General features: G+C 34.6%; 4 protein-coding genes and 1 pseudogene across 4 annotated transcripts; 2 read left to right on the forward strand and 3 right to left on the reverse strand.

Annotated features, from left to right (window-relative positions):
- Window positions 1-1,535: 1,535 nt before the first annotated feature.
- On the reverse strand, window positions 1,536-3,359 carry LOC18018942 (vacuolar protein sorting-associated protein 25). Its single transcript, XM_006402065.2, has 7 exons — window positions 3,348-3,359; window positions 2,764-2,912; window positions 2,424-2,563; window positions 2,180-2,233; window positions 1,999-2,087; window positions 1,831-1,906; window positions 1,536-1,758 (listed from the first exon to the last, which is right to left on the reverse strand). The coding sequence occupies exons 1-7, from the start codon at window positions 3,357-3,359 to the stop codon at window positions 1,637-1,639; spliced, it is 642 nt and encodes a 213-aa protein (XP_006402128.2). The 3' UTR covers window positions 1,536-1,636.
- Window positions 3,360-5,256: 1,897 nt separating this feature from the next.
- Window positions 5,257-10,344, forward strand: LOC18018943 (DNA repair protein RadA). The gene is made up of 15 exons (XM_006402066.2): window positions 5,257-5,959; window positions 6,543-6,598; window positions 6,762-6,820; window positions 6,920-6,991; window positions 7,407-7,490; window positions 7,744-7,851; window positions 8,085-8,147; window positions 8,242-8,322; window positions 8,498-8,563; window positions 8,773-8,928; window positions 9,184-9,261; window positions 9,390-9,428; window positions 9,590-9,672; window positions 9,783-9,855; window positions 9,939-10,344. The coding sequence occupies exons 1-15, from the start codon at window positions 5,376-5,378 to the stop codon at window positions 10,104-10,106; spliced, it is 1,770 nt and encodes a 589-aa protein (XP_006402129.1). The 5' UTR covers window positions 5,257-5,375; the 3' UTR covers window positions 10,107-10,344.
- Window positions 10,345-12,491: 2,147 nt separating this feature from the next.
- Window positions 12,492-12,936, forward strand: LOC18018944. The gene has a single exon (XM_006402067.2). The coding sequence runs from the start codon at window positions 12,525-12,527 to the stop codon at window positions 12,747-12,749; it is 225 nt and encodes a 74-aa protein (XP_006402130.1). The 5' UTR covers window positions 12,492-12,524; the 3' UTR covers window positions 12,750-12,936.
- Window positions 12,937-14,321: 1,385 nt separating this feature from the next.
- Window positions 14,322-15,685, reverse strand: LOC112086583 (annotated as a pseudogene).
- A 497-nt stretch (window positions 15,686-16,182) lies between these two features.
- On the reverse strand, window positions 16,183-17,070 carry LOC112086584 (glutathione S-transferase T3-like). Its single transcript, XM_024155552.1, has one exon. It carries the CDS (start codon window positions 17,068-17,070, stop codon window positions 16,183-16,185), a length of 888 nt encoding a protein of 295 aa, XP_024011320.1.
- Window positions 17,071-18,441: the final 1,371 nt, after the last annotated feature.

Genomic DNA, 18,441 nt, shown 5'->3' on the forward strand with positions numbered 1-18,441 from the left:
AGAAATCTCCAGAACCATCGAACCTGTCGACATCCACCCTAGAACTTGCCAGAAGTTCCTTTGCTATCTTCTAAAGATTGAAAGATGACAACTTTCTCAGCAAACAACCTCAAGTTTACACCAAAGCAAGGAACTTTGATAAAGTTCGATGCTTTTTCAGCAAAACTCGACAAAGCTTAAAGCTTTACTCCGGATCTCCACTAAAGCTTGAACCTTCTAGTATTTTTCGACCAAAGGTTGAAGCTTTTCGTGTTTTGTTCAACAAAGCTTGAACTTTTCACCAAGCTCTAAACTTTCTTCAAGAACCTGAAGCTCTGATACCACTTGTTACGAAATGAACCTCCTTTTACTCTCGCCTTGAACTCACTTCTTTCACGAACTCTCAATCTTGTCACTCGTTTGTTTAGTTTGAGAAACAGAGAAAGAAAGCAGAGGAAACAAATAAGAAAAGAACACAAGAATTTGTTGCCCCGGTTCAACATATCAGTGTGATAGAGTCTATTTCTGGGGCCGGATTCAATCCTGGCGCTTTATAGATCGGAGATGAATGCTGAAACAGCTACAAGAGATTACAAGTACCATATCTCTCTTCTGTGTATACAACGTTACAGAGGATAAAGATGAGCTGAGTATTTATACTCACGTAAAGATAATACTCTGTCGCGATCAGAGTTTTTACCTCCTTCCCTTCTATCTCCAAAACGCAGCACTTCATTTTAAATCATACCAGCTGAAGATTCGACTTAACAAGCTCTTCCAATCTCGATTATAACATCAAACCAATGTCTGATTATGAAATTAGAATCACCCGCCAACATGGTTGAATGCAGAATACTACATCAATCCAAATCAAAGGGTTTCAAGGACTTGTGGTGCACAAAGACATTATTTACAATTAATCTGGACGAGACCGCCTAATAGATGGATAAAATGTAACAATGATGACTCCTCAAATTGGTTGCTCGCTTCCTTGGTCTTTCGATCTCACGAATTCTTTAAAGTTGGGGATAACGGTTTTAACAAAGTCTTCTTCATGGGACAGCTTCTGCTACTTTCTTCTCCTCTCGAGAAGAGCTTAGTTCTAACATCTTCCCTCTTTGTGAGAGGTATACTTCTCTCACAAATTTCTTATGAAAGTTCTTACCGAATTGGTCTCTTACTTAAACTATGTTTATTAGAGAAACCCATATGGGTCTCTTAAGTATTATTTAAGTTATATTGTTTAGTTAAGAGATTTATTAAGAAATATTGATTTATTTGGAGGTACATTAGAGAAAGCTTAATAGATTTCTTAAAAATAAAAAAAAATTATATAAAAAATCTGTTTTAGAATCAAATTTTATATAAATTATTTATTTTTTAATATAAATTATCTGTTTTAGAAGCAAAAGACGAACAGGAAGAAGAGCCTCCATTCAACAAAGCTTAGTGCAGATGGTCGCACTATGCTCAAGTATTTGGACACATCGTCTAGTGATTAATTAAGTTATGTAATGAGATCACTCCCATTCTATAGAACTCAAGTGTGATTAGAGAACGAATGTTATTAATATAAGAAAAGTTTTTTATCCAAATTTGTTCCTCCCTTTGGTTCATAAGATACTTCCAAGTTCCAAAACGTTTTTACATAGTAGCATCAGACAGAGAACTTGACGCCTTCATCATCTGCTGATGTTCTTTTAAACAATGCAAGCTTGCCCTTGTTTTCTAGCAGCTTCAATGTCCTCATTAGAATCGTCCGATCAATCCCTTGAAGTTCTGAAACAGAAAAGAGTGCATATGCGTAAACTAAGTTCTGAAACAGAAAAAAATAGAATCAAGGTTTTCTACTTGTTCCATGTGATTCTGTCCCTGAACGTATTTCTTCAACAGTCATAAGACTGTCTTCTAGTCCATTCTCTTTCACCTGATAGATAGAATATGATGCAAGGAAATCGATTAGAGGAGAGTTGCGTAAAACCAAAACCGATGTTTAAAAAAAATTTCTTTGTGACTCACAAAGTGAAGAATAATGTCTGCCCAATCTTGAATCCGGTGCCACAAAATCAGACATTTCCTATGCCCTTTATCTAACCACTCCGCACTGCCTGTGAATAGATAGAGAAGCATTCTATCACCAGAACATGATTTCACATAACCAAACACGAAAAATCTAGCCGCTTGAATGTCACAATCTAACCTTCTCCAACAATGGCAGAGAGGAATGTTTCCCTTGCTTCGTGGCTTAGAGTTCCTATGAATCAAATAAGACTAAAGCTTTTAAGCACTTGAAATCATAGAAAGCCGCAGGATTAACGCTGATGCCTAAAGACGAAAGAACAAATCTAAAGTTACAAGAGCTATGAATTTTGCAGCCTATTAAGGAGAATTATATTCATACGTAATCGAATGTAATCAGGTGAAAAGGCATTAATGAATCATACTATCAATAGCAGAGTTTGAGAAGAGTGGGAAATCTTCTACAACGCCAATCAAGAAAACCTTTTGGGCTTTGCAGTAATCCAAAATAAGCTCTTTCCAGAGCTGTATTTGCTTCTCATGAGTGTCCCTCACAGGCTGCAAACTGAAGAAAAAAAAGACTTTTCCATAATCCATAATCTTCAAGACACAGAAAAGGAGAGACAAATAAAGAAACTGGAAGAAGAGATTGGATACGTGAAGTATGGAGGATAACTGAATCCATATAGAATCCATTGAAATTCCATTTAGAGGGAGATAAAAGAACAAATCGACGAGAGAGAATCCATAGATGATATGGCTTACCTCCAATAAAGCTCCGGCGGCCGTCTCTTTGATCGGAAACGGCTTGAATCGGTGCAGATGCAATGGTGAGGCGATTTCGAGAAAATGAAAAGAGAAAGGAAAAAAAAAAATTTGGGTCGCAAAAGCTCAACCCAACCCAAGCTTAACCTCTAAAAAACGTCTTTCTCGTATGTCAAATAAGAAGACGTTTCTCTTGTTTTAAGTTATTTTTGATTTATTTTTAGGTTGAATAACGTTAAGAGACCCAATAAAAAACGACCGATAAACATGATTTTAGAGCATCTCCAGTAGAAAGATTCATTAAAAATCTCTTACCATATATAATAATAAATTTTAAATTAAAGTAGAATAAAAAATGGTGAACAAGAAGAAGAGAAGAATGTCTCTAAAATTAGCCATCCCCATCTGACATACACTTTAGAAGCGCACTAAAAGTTCTTGTTATAAGGGATTGATTAAAAAAAACATCAATTTTTTTTTTTTTTAACTCAACTTCTCCTAAAAAAACTGGGCCAAGGAACCCTGTTGGAGATGGTCTTAGCTGTATGTACTTAGAGCATCTCCAATGGTCCTTTAAATTTCACTTTTTCCTTCATTTTGAATATAAAAAATGAAGAAATCTTCTTCAACGGTGCTTCAATTTCACCTTCAAAATGAAGAAATGAACAGTATTCCTTCAAATATGAAGGAACACTGTTTATTTCTTCATTTTTTGAAGATGAATTTTTTTATTTACAAAATGTATCTTTAACTTTTTCTATGTTTTGATTTATACCCAAATACAATTTCTATGCTTTTTTAACCCAATTAATTTTAGAACAATAAACTTAACTAATCAAATTATAAAGTAAAACTACAATAAACACAATAAAAAATACAATAACATATATTAATTAAAAAAATACAATAATATAGTCAACAACAAAATTAAAAATACATAATTCATAGTAAATTATAAATAATAAAACTTAACATAACATAAACTAACAACTTAATAATCTGGAAAACCACTTCCAGATCCATTAAAATTATTAAATTTTGTTGTAAAATTGTTATAAATTAAATAAATAGGTGAAAGTTTATAAAACATAAAAATAAAGGATCTTGTTAGCAATTAATAATAAAATAGATATAGAATATACTTAGAATATTCTTTTTGAAGAAAAAAATGAAGAAAAATTTGCTTCAATGGTTTCTTCATTTTTTCCTTCAAAAATGAAGTTTCTTCAAAAATGAAGGAAAAAATGAAGAAACCATTGGAGATGTTCTTAACAGTCCCGCCTATATCTTGTAAAACATGAAATGTCGAATAATTTTTTTTTTTGCAATTTTATTATTTTTCTGTTTCTCATGTAATTACAAACTAGATTTTAACCCCGTGCGTCCGCACGAGAATGTTTTATTTTTTATTTCTAATATAAGTTGCATTTATCTTTTTTGTTTACATATAATTTGTTTTTGTTATTTATTTTGTTAAATCAAAAAATTGTTATCATATTTTAATTTTAAACAGTAAAATTTGTATATTAGTAGAATAAGAGTATACGTTAATTAAGTATACATTAATCTAAAGTTAATTATAAACTTTGTTATTATGTGAATTTAAATTTACACATAAACAATCTTTATATCTATGAATTTGCTAATTCATCCGTTTAGTTGTCTTAAATCATTTTTACTATCTTACATGTTTTGACAAACTAACCCGTATAAGACTATAATTATAATTGTATAACCCTATAAATATTTACTAATATGGAATATTTGGATCAATTGATTATGAAAAAATATAATAAAATATTTATTTACTATTTGTGTTATTAAAAAAATGTGTATATATATATATAAACGGACTAACCTGTTAGTTTAATTGTATCAAATCATATATATATATATATATATAACTCTAATCAGCTCGATCATATTATTGTATAATATAAATATTTATTAATTTCAAATATATGATATTTTAGACTGATTGTTTATGATAAAATACGATAAAATATTTATTAACTATGCATTTTTATAAAAATATTATTTAAATTAAAAATTTTAAATTAAATCTTTCATGTATTTAAGAAATTCTAAAGTATTAAAATTATTATCTAAATTTTCGTAATAAAATTTAAATATCATTTTTTGATTTTTTGAATTTAAATTAAATTGAATGAAAATTTTTGTAACTAAATTTAATTAAATTTCTAATAATTTGAAATTTGAATTAAAGATGACCTAGATTTTTTTGAAATCTAAAAATATCTAAATTAATAACTAATTTTCGAAAATTAAATATAAAAATTAAATTAAATATTATAAAAAAACCTTTGAGAGTGTTTGGATGCAAGCAGTAAATGTGCTTATGTTTTAATAGAATAGATGTTTTGCATTGTCCTTATTTTGTTTCAAGATTTTAATAATATACTCAGATGTTATATAAAAAAAATGTAAAAAAAGAAAAAATTCTCAGCTAGTCTTCAAGTGTAAGTAGAAAGAGGGAAGTGTGAAGGGGAAGACTTAGCTGCAAATACGTGTTTGTGAAATTGGCGGGTTTACACTCTCCAAGCTCAAACCCTACTAACAAGCAGTAGAAAGGACTTTCGAGATTTTCGTTGATGTTGATCGCAAACATGAGATGCTTCCGATGCTTTTACACTCGAGCCCACTCTCTTATTTTTCTCCGATCTTCTTCCTCCCCGATCACGATTCCTGTTCCCCCCGTCCGCCTTCGATGCCGTCGCCTCTCCTCCGTTTTCGACTCTATCCCCGATCAATCCGTCAATTCGATCTCAGAAATTGCAAATGACGCGAGTTTCAGCAGAGAAGACAAACCGGAGGAGAAACCGAGAAAATCCGGTTCGATGCCGGGCGGGTTAGCTCGGGGATGGGATCCAGGTGAAGTAGTTATGAACAAGAAGAAAGGTAAAGCGAAATCGAGAACTTTTTGGGTTTGTGAGAGCTGTGGGCATTCGGATGGGCAGTGGTGGGGAAGCTGTCGCGCTTGCAACAAGGTTGGGTCGATGCGACGTTTCTCTGAAGGTTCTGAGTCTCGTGGGAGTGTCGGCATAGCTAGTGGCGGCGGCTCAGGGGTTTCGGAAGGTACTGGTTTGTCTTGGTTACCTGAGCAAGCGGTGGTGCAGCCACTCAAATTGAGTTCTGTTATTGATGGGATTACTCAGCAGCAATGGAGGATTTCACTGTATGTTCTTCTATTTCCTTTGGTTTACTGTCTCTAGCTTTCATAGGTTTGTGATGATTTTGAAAATGAGTTTTCTTATTATGTGATTACTTAGTAGCAATGGAGAATTTCACTGTATGTTCTTCTTTTCCTTTGGCTTACTGTCTCTTGCTTTCATAGGTTTGTGATGATTTTAGGGATTGAGTTCTGTTATTGATGGGATTACTCATTAGCAACGGAGAATTTCACTGTATGTTCTTCCTTTTCCTTTGGCTTTCTGTCTTTAGCTTTCATAGGTTTGTGATGATTTTGCGATTAAGTTCTGTTATTGATGGGATACCTAGTGGCAATGGAGAATTTTACTCTATGTTCTTCTTTTCCTTTGGCTTTCTGTCTCTAGCTTTCATAGGTTTGTGATGATTTTGAGATTGAATTCTGTTATTGATGGGATTACTTAGTAGCAATGGAGAATTTCGCTTTATGTTCTTCTTTTGCTTTGGCTTACTGTCTCTAGCTCTTATAGGTTTGTGAAGATTTTGGTTTTGTTACTATCTAAGAGATTGTTTTGTTGTGTGTTTTGTTTACATGATGTGTTTTGTACTAGGCCTGGACTTTTTGGGAATGAAGTTGGGAGAGTGCTTGGTGGTGGCCTTGCCCCAGGTTTGTATGCTGTCTTCGTGATTCTATTCTTTTGTCCTCTTTCTTTCTGTGTTCAACATTTTAGTTTATCCAAAGGTTGTGTTCATCATGTTGCTTCGCAAACATTTTAAATATATTCATAGTGTCTTGTTTACCGTGGACGGATTATGGTACTTTTTTGTAGGTTCCCTGATTTTGATTGGTGGTGACCCTGGTATTGGCAAGAGTACTTTGTTGTTGCAGGTTAGGAAAATCTATTCATCAGTTTCTAGTAATTCAACAACAGTTTGTGAATTGGGTGTTTGAATGGACATAACCAGCTTTCGTTTTCTTATATGGAAGATTGCATCTATAATTGCTGAGGGGAACGATTTGGCCCCACCAGCACCGGTTTTGTATGTCTCCGGCGAAGAGGTTAGTACTTAGTAGTAGTCATGTTCTGTTTTTTTTTTTTTTTTTTTTTCCTCAAATCTGTTACCAGGTTTCTGATTCAAAACTCGTGGATTGTATATTTGCTCCGTGTCTTTTTTTTTTTTTTTTGACTATGCTGCTTAAGATAGTCTGAGTGAGCTTACGTTCACAATTTTAAGATGCAGCAAAGTAATAGATAGTCTGAGTGAGCTTACGTTCACAATTTTAAGATGCAGCAAAGTATTATTAGCTCGAGTTTCAGCAGCTTAATACTGTCCATCTGCACTTGTTGGCTGTTTTTCTTTTCTTCTTTTCTCTTTTACTTTGGATATATTTATTCTTTCGGAAGGATCTCATCCCATGCATTCGGTTGAGTTGATTACACCGTCTTCTTAAGGCCTTCGTTTGTGTTTTGCAGAGTGTTGATCAAATAGGAAGTCGGGCTGACAGGATGAAAATTGAAACTGACGAGCTCTACCTGTTTTCGAGTTCTGATCTTCAGGTATACTTTTTTTGTTTATATGGATTAGTATTCTTTTAATTGTAAAAAGACAAAAGTCATATTTATACACTTCTCTATATTGTCTAAGCACGACAAATCTGTTCGTTCCTTTTTTATGCCTAGTTGTTAATGTCCAAGTTAATTTTCTACATGTTTACATGTCATACACCAACTCTATACTCTGTGAAATTCTGAAGCCTTTCCGTATCATAACTGTTTCTTTCAGGAATCATTTTTTTTTAATTTCTTTCAGGATATTCTAACTAAAGCTCATCGACTATCTCCCCGAGCTCTCATCATTGATTCAATTCAAACGGTTTACCTTAAACAGGTGACTGGAAGCGCTGGTGGTCTCACACAGGTTTAAAAGTTTTCCTCCTCTATTCGCTTAGTCTCCCACTACTCTAATTACTATGAGCAAGAAGTTAAGCCATTAGGTGATGAAAAAAGTGAAAGCTGAAGATCTGTCTTCGTCTACCACATAAGAGTTCCCTTTTAAACATATCTAAAAAGAATGCGGGATTCCGTAATGTTTTTTTTTTCTGTCTGCTGAAAAGGGGGTTTCTCTTTTCTGATATTCTCTAATCTTGACAGGTTAAAGAGTGTACATCAACCCTGTTGCGTTTTGCTAAGAAATCTAATGTCCCTGTTTTCTTGGTGAGTAAGCACCCTCCTGCCAATTCTTACCTTTTCCAAATTTGTGGTGTTTGATCTGGATCAGCTCTTTTATGCCAACTACTTTCTGTTTTAGGTTGGACATGTTACGAAAGCAGGTGATATTGCAGGACCTCGCGTTTTGGAGCACATAGTAGATGTTGTCTTGTACATGGAGGTGTTCAGCTTCTTACGTTTTGATGTGTTTATTTATGAAATCATGATATCCCCTTCAATAGATGGCGCTCTGTAGTTCTAACTATAGTTTTAGACTATAGCAAGTATATGAACTTTTTGTTATTGAGATACAACAGAAGACTATTACTTGACATATAGTTTCTGTCATATCTCAGGGTGAAGAAAGTTCAACTTACCGCTTGCTTCGATCTGTGAAGAATCGGTTTGGGTCGACTGATGAAGTATGTTTTACATAATAGTAATATGCCTTTGCTGATAATATCATGATGATATTGTTTTTCCTTGCTGGATTTTCTCCTTTTCTCGGGAACTTGCTAGTTCAAGCATCTCATTTCTGTGGATTGTGTTCCCTTAATTATGTCAAGCATCTCATCTGTCCACCTATTTTTTTTCGAGTTATTGAATAAAATGTGGCTATCTCTTTTGTCAGCTTGGAGTTTTTGAAATGTCACAATCAGGACTTGAAGTGGTCTCAAACCCTAGTGGCATATATCTTAGTCAACAGAACCCGGATTCAGATGTTTTAGCTGGATTAGCTGTCGCAGTTGTTATGGATGGATCTCGGAGTTTCCTCATTGAAGTTCAGGTAGCTCACCAGATCATTCTGCTTCATCATTCCAAATAATTATTAAAGGGCTCATGCTTGATAAATTAAACTGCGATTTGAAAGCCTTAAATACATTTTGCGATTGTCAGTATGATGAGAATAATGACTTTCATTGGCCGTAGTATGTATGCTCTGAATAGATGATAGTGCTGACCTCTTATCATATGTGCTTAGTCGACCTTGAAGCTAAGTATTGTAGTTCATGTTTAAACATTGGTTTCGCTCTTTATGTAGGCGCTGTGTGCACCTGGCTCGACAGTTTCAAGGCATGTCAATGGTGTTCAAGCAAGCAGAGCTGACATGATTATTGCAGTGAGTTCTACTTTTTACATTGACATGATAATTTACGTTTGGTACATGCTCTCTGTTGATCTGTTCCTTTCTTTTTCCTTTTGAATAAACGATATCTTATTGTTATGTTTTGGCCTATCATATTATAGGTTCTTATGAAGCAAGCTGGTCTTAGAATTCAGGAATCTGTAAGTTTAGAGATTTCTTAGTATTGTGTCAATCTACAATAATAATCTTGTTTTATCTAATAACAAGTGATTAGAAGCGTGTTAAACTCGTTTCTTTAGTATCTAAGTCAAACGCTCATTGAGTATCCTAGTGATAGAGTGAATTTTTGTTTGTCCTTAAGGGGATATTTCTGAACGTTGCTAACGGGATGGCTCTTTCGGAGACTGCTGGTGACCTTGCAATAGCAGCAGCAATTTGTAGCAGGTGAGTGTTGTATACTTCTTTGTGCTCTTAAACAGTGTCTTGTAAAATAAGCGTTATCTGATTACTGGCTCCAAATGAAGCACTATTGTTGTTTTTATTGCATAATCCAGTTTCTTGGAGTTTCCAATTCCTCACGGAGTAGCATTTATCGGCGAGATTGGTCTAGGGGGCGAGGTTCGCACGGTAAGCAAGGACATTTGAAAATATTAGCTCATTGTTGCTAGGAAATTTTTATGTATATGATTTGAAGGATGATAATGGTACAGGTGCCAAGAATGGAGAAAAGGGTAAGTACTGTGGCAAAGCTAGGATTCACAAAATGTGTGGTTCCCAAATCAGTGGAGAAGTCACTGAAGACGCTGGGTTTGAAAGAGATTGAGATTGTCGGATGCAAGAATCTGAAAGATTTAATCAATTCTGTGTTTAGGGTATAATGAGATTAAACATTATGATTGAGATTAAACATTTGAATCAACATTAGCTGTCTAGTTGGAGTGGGCAATCTAGTTTAGGATTTAGTTCGGCTTGATTTTTCTGGTTTTTTAGTTTAGCAGTTTTATAGAAACTGAAAACCAGATCAAATCATTTTTAGTTCGTTTCGAGTTGATGTGATTTTGTTTAGTTCAATTTGGTTACATTTATACGATAAAATCATCTGCTTTTGAAACTGTAATCGGTGCCAATCGTTAGAGAGAATAAAGCTCTTTTGGTATCGAATATGGAGAAAATTAAAGGCAAAGTCTTTTAATATGACTGGTACAAAATGTTTATATCAGATTGTAGAAAACTCAAAAAGCATTTGGTTTTGTATGATGGTGTGCGATTTGGAGTTTCATTCAGGACATGTTAGCCTGCACCATAAAGAAAATAACCGATAGTCAAGTTTTATTATGAAGATCACCAAGTAAATTCACTTCTTTTGTTCTATCTTCTTCATTATATTATTACATATATGGCTTATGTAATAATTTATACGCCGAAAATAAGCTTGCATTGGCAAAAAAATGGATTTCTGGGTTTTTAATTACTGAAACCAATTGAACTACAGATTTTCAGCTGTTTTGAATTGATGTATTTTGGCTTGGCTTGGCTCGGTTTTTTTGGAGTTTCGGTTTCTTCCCATCATACAACATGGAGAAGCATTGAATTTGGTCTACAACTTTATCCATCAGGATTTTTGATATTTACATTCTACAAAAGAAAAAAACCAAACAAATAGGATTTGGGTTGATGAATGATGAGTAAATGTGAGGGGAAGTGAAATGCATAATACATAATGGCGCCGTTTCAGACCAAACATCATAACGTTCTCACATGTGACATGTGACATTGTCCTCTCCACATGCCATTTTTCACTCCCCGCCAAAACCCAATTTTGATCTTTCTTCTTTACTTTCCAATAATTCCAACATTTCGGTATGACAATGACAAAAAATTTCCAACTATCTATAGTAGTATTACTATTTAATTTAATAATCTACAGAAACTTCTTCAACATCATGATGTAAATCATTAGTATTAGGCTCTTAGCTTATTAAATTATTTGTTGTATATTAGTTTATTCACTTCCCTATTGAGTAGATATCGAATTTGGTTTCCTATTTATAGAACCAAATGCGCTGTTGTTAGAACAACGGTCGCAACTACACAATATTGGCAATTATTACCATTGCTAACTACTTTGTTTTCTAGCTCTTGATTTATGATTTAAATTTAGCATCTGAATAAATGTATATGTGCTACCTTTTTTAGTAGATTTCTACAGTTATATGCAAAAGTTTATCAATTGGCCACTACCCAAAAAACTGATAGGTAGATTATAATTTGGTTGAAATTTTAAACGATGAAGATAGATAGATTGCCGGTAACTCTCTAGTTTAAAACAACAACAAAAATTAATAAACCAAGATGTATAGTAGTTCCCATAGGTGTTGTTTTTATTGGTTTAGGTTATGGATCGATTTTTTGCAAGCATAAATTATCTAACCTCGTCCATTTAAACAGTCAAAATAGTGTCATGTAATCAAACCTATTAGAAATTTCGGTGAGTGGACTATTCAGCGACTATATTCATATAAAAGGATTTATCGGTGGTAAAAGCTTCGATCACCCCTAGGTTATAAATAAAACAGGAATAAATATTAATTTTTTCTTCATTGTCTTTTTTTTCAGTTTGGATAAACATTCTCTGAGTCCTTTTATCCTAAATATTTGAGTATTGCCATTTAATGATTTTGTTTTTTTGTTCTCATCTAATGATTTACAATAATAAAAAGATTCATTGAATCTCTTATACAAAAAAAGCTCTGGCGTCTATGTGTCCAATAAAATAAGTAATGTCTAGAGTAGCTTCAAATTATTTGGAAGCTTTTAAGAAAAAAAGAAAGAATTGTGTCCAATACAATAAGTAATGTGTAGAGTAGCTTCAAATTTTTTTAAGTTTTTTAAAAAGAGAATTGAAAATCTGTGTTCCAAATCCGGATTTTGAACCATGGTTTTGTTTTTTTTTTTTTTTTTTTTGTGTCTTCATAAAAGGCCACCATGGATTTTGCAACTATATGAAAGTTAATGATGTTATTTTGAAGTAAGGGCATCAATGGAAACACATATGTATTGAACAAAAAAAATTGGAATAAGAGACCACATTATAAAAAAATACAAATGCATCATTTATGTGTTAAAAGACGGTATTGGTTGTTTTCGAACATCGTTAAAATTACTCAAAATGCCATTCCAAACTAGTCCACATTATAATTTATACTATTAAAGAAATTTGGCTCTATATAAATGGAGACAGCAAGTGCTACCATTGCCCTACACTAAATTCTCTGAGCACTTTCATTAAAACAAGAATGGTGTGCAGAGCAGAAGAAGCAATGAAGCAGAGAGAGAACTTAAAAAGGTGTAAACAAGATCATGATCGCCAAAAGAAGAAGATGCAGTCAATCACAAATTGCAACAAAGAGAAAAGTTGTAGATTCAAGAGAAGCACTTGTAATCACGACCAGGACGGAGCTTCCTCAGCCATCTTCCTTCTCGCCTGCATCGCTTGCTCTTCCTTTTCCTATCATCTTTAAGAACTCTTAGTTGTAACAGCATCCACAGTTAATTCAAACTACGTTTAAATTAAAATCCTCTATAGTTCTATTTGTTAATTCTATTGTCACCTTATTTTACGTTATAGTTTATTTATTTATGTATGTTTTAATTTGTTTTATGTTATAGTTTTATTGTATAACACTTTCGGAAAACATTTTCAGGATGCGAATAAAGCTTACTGCATTTGTGTTCGTATTTAAATGTCGAAATGTAAATCTGTAGTTGTACGTATATTGAACTTCCGTTGAATGAATACGTTAATATATGTTTTAGAGTTTATTTATACGAAAAATATTTTAAAAAATTGTAATAATAGTTTGGACTAGGGTGCAAACACTTAAGATATTTAGCCCAATATTCATTTTGGCTGAAAAATAGAACTTATAACAATTTAATTTGAGAAATGATGTGAGTAACCATTTCAGAACGAAGGGACGAAATAAACCATATCACGCATCCATTTACCGACATGGAAATAAAGTAATGCCGCTAGGCGGCTTTAGTGTATAACTTTTAAGAACAACTAGGTATTGGCCCGGGTTTTTTCATAAATTCGTTTATATTTGTTTTAGGTTATAATTAGTATTTTGGTAATCTTTTATATTTAAAAATACATATTATAATCTTCTTTAAAAATATTTAGAAGTAATCTTTCAAAATAAAATATTTATGTATTTTTTTTAGCTCTTCATTATGAATATAAATTTTTGCAGTTATGAGAAATGACACACGAAATAGTGAAGCAATATAGGCAACTAAAACATGGTAAATTGAAACATGTAATTTTGTGCACACACCTTTTCCCCGCCAGCACACATGAGTAATTAACCATTGCCACAGTTCTTCTTTTCTTGTATCAATACACACCCTATAAACAACTCATAGTGCAGACTTAAATATCAGCAACGTCAAGCAATTTAAAACTGAAAGGGTCAAACTGTACACTTCATGAAGATGTTCCTTGGGCCTGATACTTGATTAAAAAAAAAAAATTTCAATTATTGGATACAACTTTTCCTGCACCAAAGTAGTAAATAAATCTTAATTTTTTTTTTCGCAAACATAATTTTATTAAATTGAAGACACAAAGTCAGAATACAATGTTTGTGTTAGCCAATGTGACGGATAAATACAATCTGAGAAAAATACATTGTTTGGAGGTCCATTACGAGCTAAATATGTGCCGCCATATTGCCATTACGTCGAACATGTGAAAATTCAAGATGAATAAACTTTCTTTTCCAAAAAGTTATGTCTTCGAGAAGATTAAGAATTGTTAGGGCATCCTCAATGTAGAGACCTCCCTTGGTCTCCAAATCAATTTTTTAATTAATATTTAATGATAAAATGGATTTAGAAACTGTATGTAGAAACCTTCAGTTGTGGTTTGTGTAATGGGAGAGACGCATTTGGGTCTCTAGGAGGAAATGTTTTTTTTTTAGAAAATAAAGAAATATGTTTTAAAAAGAAGTACATTTTATTAAATAAAACTAATATAATACATTGAAATGGGAAAAATAAACATATAACATACAAATTTTATGAAAACCTTAAGCAATATTTTGAGTGAATCCAAATTTCTGCCAGATATGCTCCAACAAATCTGCCTGTAACCGATCATGTATTTTTTTATCACGAACTCTTAACCGATTATCCATCAGATTTCGGATATTTGTTGCCATAGTTGTTGAGTATGACTGAGCTTCTTGTGAACTACTAGTTCCTTCTCTTTGTTGAAATTCCAAAAAAATATAATGCGTGCGTGCATCTCTCTCGTCTTCAACTATCATGTTATGGAGGATGATACAAGCTCGAATAATTTTGCTTATTTTAGCTTTATCCTAGAAAAGAGCTGGGTTTTTAACAATTGCAAACCGAGATTGCAAGACTCCAAAAGCACGTTCGACATCTTTTCGAACGGATTCCTGACGCTCAGCAAATAAAGTAGCTTTCTCACCTTGTGGAAGTGGAATTGATTTGATGAACGCTGCCCAATTTGGATATATACCATCGGTGAGATAGTATGCCAGATTGTAATTTCTTCCGTTGACAGAAAAATTTACTTCCGAGGCTCTACCTTGTAAGATATCATCAAATACGGGTGAACGGTCTAGAACATTTATATCGTTTAGTGTACCTGGAGATCCAAAAAAGGCATGCCAAATCCAAAGGTCATATGAAGCCACGGCCTCTAAAACGATAGTTGGTTTTCCTGCCCACGAGTATATTGTCCTTTCCAAGCGGTTGGACAGTTCTTCCACTCCCAATGCATGCAGTCTATGCTTCCTATCATTCCCGGGAATCCGCGTTCTTCTCCAACGTATAGCAAACGGTTTAGATCCTCCTGTGTTGGTCTCCGCAGATACTCATCCCCGTACAAATGGATTATTGATTCAACAAAATTTTCCAAGCATGACCGAGCAGTTGTTTCACCGAGCCTAAGATACTCATCGACCGTATCAGCTGCACCACCATATGCCAACAGACGGATTGCAGCTGTACACTTCTGTAGTGCAGAGAGTCCTGGTTTCCCCAAAGCATCTCTCTTCTGACGAAAGAATCTAACTTCATTGGAAAGTTTTTCGACAATACGGACAAACAAAGACTTGTTCATCCTAAACCTCCGTCTGAAATAAGCTGCAGGATATGTCGGAATATCACTAAAATAATCGTTCCACAGACGATTGTGGCCTTCCTGACGATCTCTTTCAACGTAAGCCCTTCTTTGTTTAGGTCTGCTTGTCTCTTGGTCCTCTCCATAACTGTTGAACATATTTTGGAAAGTTTGCTGAAAATATTGCTGGAATCTGTTGCCCATATAGTTGCCCATATAGGTCTCCATATTTTGCTCACCATAACCATCGTTTTGGTTATCTTCTGGGTTATCATTTGGATTATTTGATGATGAGGCCATCCGGTTGGTTGCAGGGATTAAAAATATGTAAAGAAAGGGTTTAGGTGAAGGAGTTTGAAAAAACTAAACTTGGAAGAAGTATAATATAAGCAGAAATAGAGTAATACATTGAAACTATGAAGATGTGTTTTTCTAACTTGAGGAAAGCAATGGTTTTATAACATTGTCTCGGTTACATTCAAAGGTTTGGAAAAAAAAGAACAATTCATTTGTGGTCTACAACAAAAGAGTACTAAAAGACATAAAATGGTGATAAATATTGTCCACTCAAACGATTCGGTGACTCTGAAAATAGTTGTGTCCAACGCATCCCTGACTCAGCATTGCTGTTTGCATACACATCCCAAATATTCCCTGAAAAAGAAAAGAAAGCATAATGGTCGAATATAAGAACAACATAATGCGAGATATTTACTTGAAAACAACAACATAATGCTCGAATATCATAAGAACAACCAAAGCAAGACATAATCATACAATCACAAGTACAAACCTAACTAATCAGAGAATAGTTCTTGAACAAGCTTCTTCTTCACAGTTTCCTCATAATCAGCTAATGGCTCCTTCCTCGCCATTAGAGTGTCAAGTAGTGCCATTTTATTAAGCCTTTCTTGCATGGCCATCTCCTTTTCCCTGATGACCCACATTCCCTCAAACTCACTTAGCGTCTTCCCTTCAGGGTTAGTTTTCTTGGTCTTCGCCTTTGCCGCCTTGATTCCAATAGGCCGAGTACTAGGTTGTGCTTGGTCACCGAACCTTATTTCCTCCACTTCAGCAGTCGGTGCATTTGAAACAGCATCACATCTTCTTTTTTTGGAAATCCCATCGGTTTTTGCAGTAGAAAGTTCCGACCATTTCTGGTCATTTCGCAACTCCTTCCACGCATGTTCTAAGTTGAACTTCTTCTTCTGATCTTGGAAGTATATTTGGTGAGCCAGCTTGAGCACATCATTGTCGTTCATACCACTGGTCTTCTCGCGCGTAGCTGTTTCAAAGGCTCCGCAGAACTTGCACACAATATCGTTAATCTTGTGCCATCTCTGCTTGCATTGCCCTGATTCGCGTGGTATATCCAGCTTCGCCTCTTTCATGTTGTCAGCATAATATAGTGCGATCCTCTTCCAGAATGCGCAAGACTTTTGCTCATTACCCACAACTGGGTCTTTGCTTGTGTTAAGCCAAGCGCTTATCAGGAGGACGTCCTCGTTCGGTGCCCAAGTTCTTCTATCACCGCGCTGACTGAGAGTTTCATGAAGGGAAGCGGGTTGCGTGCTAAATACAGGGAGTTGCTCCACTGAGGGAAAGCCATCATTGAAAGATGGCTCTTGTTGACTATTTAGTAGGTCAACAAAGTTAGCCGGTTGCGAATATGGATATGAATCCATTTGAAAAAGTGTACAACCGAATGAAAGAGATATGGAAGCGAGATAAAAGAGGCTGAAAGAGTATAGAAAAAAGTGAAAGAGATAAGAAAAAGAGACTTGGAAGACTGAAAGGGAGAGCCAAAGTAAAAAGGAAAAGGATGGATAGAGGAAGAATCGTGATAAATAGGGTTTAGAAGTGGTAGACTTAATGACAAAATTAAAGGAAGTTAAAGCAAAGAACCTACCAAAATATCACACAAGTTCGACATGACACAAACCTAAAAGGCAATGAACACCATTATATCACTTAAATTCCAAAATCTAATCAGCATTTATGACAACCTAAAAGCCAAACCCATTTCTTTGTAATCACTAATGACAACAACCAAAAAGTAAACTAAATGCTAAACTTACTGTTAGAAATGAAGTCGGAGAAAGACTCTTGTTTAACCGGCTTCTAGTTAGACCCGAACCAATAGCATCACACGGTCAGCTGAGAAGAAAACAAACATATAAAAGAATAAAACTGTCAGCGAGTATTATAGAACAGCTAAATAGAGAAGATAAACAGAAGATAAAGAGAACAATAACTTATCTGCTTCAGTAATCCCAAAAAAATGGCTACGATCCTCTCATTCGAACTCACAGCCTACACTTCGATATAAGAGACAAGCGAAACAAAGATTCCCAAACACCAATACAAACAACACAGTAATCCGATAGCAAAAATTCATTAAACCCAACCATCATAGTCAACAAAGTCAGATAGCAAAGATAACTAAAAATACTCATTCAGTGATCAGCCTAAACAACTCGAATGTCAATATGCTAAATCCCATCGCATGAACACACAAGTGATAACAGCAAAGATAACTAAAAATACAGCAAGGAGCAAATCAGAACCTCGATTCTCAAGTGTTTCTTTCACACCAGCAATCTCACTCTGAATGTACCCGATGAACTCCTCGATCTCGGCAACAGTCTTCTCGACTAAGGTCATGCGATCCTCCAAAGCGTAGAGCCGATTCTCATAGGACTGAAGCAGGGTTGTTCTGTTGTCACTAAACATCCTTGAACTCTGCTTGTCAATGCGAATTTGGAGAATGGTCAGCTGCTCTTCAATGGCTTCATCCCACCATTTGCAGATGTGATCGGGCTTATCCTACAGATTAGATAGTTGAAGACATCATCCTTAATGACTTTCTTAGAATATAAGTATACATTAAATGAAAACATAAAACATCTTACCTCGCCCAGTCTTTCAGGACAACAATAAAACTTCCTCCCAAATGTTGCTGGAGCTGTAGACTCTTCAAGCCTACAACGAAGCCCACAGTAGCATCGTTCAGGAATCCCGAAGTCCCCATCAGCCTTTGCACATCCGCTATCAAA

The sequence above is a fragment of the Eutrema salsugineum genome, unplaced genomic scaffold, assembly GCF_000478725.1.
Source record: "Eutrema salsugineum unplaced genomic scaffold, Eutsalg1_0 scaffold_2, whole genome shotgun sequence".
Taxonomy (NCBI): Eukaryota; Viridiplantae; Streptophyta; class Magnoliopsida; order Brassicales; family Brassicaceae; genus Eutrema; species Eutrema salsugineum.

Bases quoted from the DNA above. Each gene is read 5' to 3' on its own strand.
- LOC18018942 (XM_006402065.2), bottom strand. The intron at 2,564-2,763 runs GTAAGCCATATC...TTTTTTCTTCAG, and splicing joins CCGCCGGAGCTTTATTGGAG to TTTGCAGCCTGTGAGGGACA. The intron at 2,234-2,423 runs GTATGATTCATT...TTTGATTCATAG, and splicing joins CTCAAACTCTGCTATTGATA to GAACTCTAAGCCACGAAGCA.
- LOC18018943 (XM_006402066.2), top strand. From the start codon at position 5,376: ATGTTGATCGCAAACATGAGATGCTTCCGATGCTTTTACACTCGAGCC. The intron at 6,821-6,919 runs GTTAGGAAAATC...CTTATATGGAAG, and splicing joins AGAGTACTTTGTTGTTGCAG to ATTGCATCTATAATTGCTGA. The intron at 9,429-9,589 runs GTAAGTTTAGAG...TTTGTCCTTAAG, and splicing joins GTCTTAGAATTCAGGAATCT to GGGATATTTCTGAACGTTGC.
- LOC18018944 (XM_006402067.2), top strand. From the start codon at position 12,525: ATGGTGTGCAGAGCAGAAGAAGCAATGAAGCAGAGAGAGAACTTAAAA.
- LOC112086584 (XM_024155552.1), bottom strand. From the start codon at position 17,070: ATGGATTCATATCCATATTCGCAACCGGCTAACTTTGTTGACCTACTA.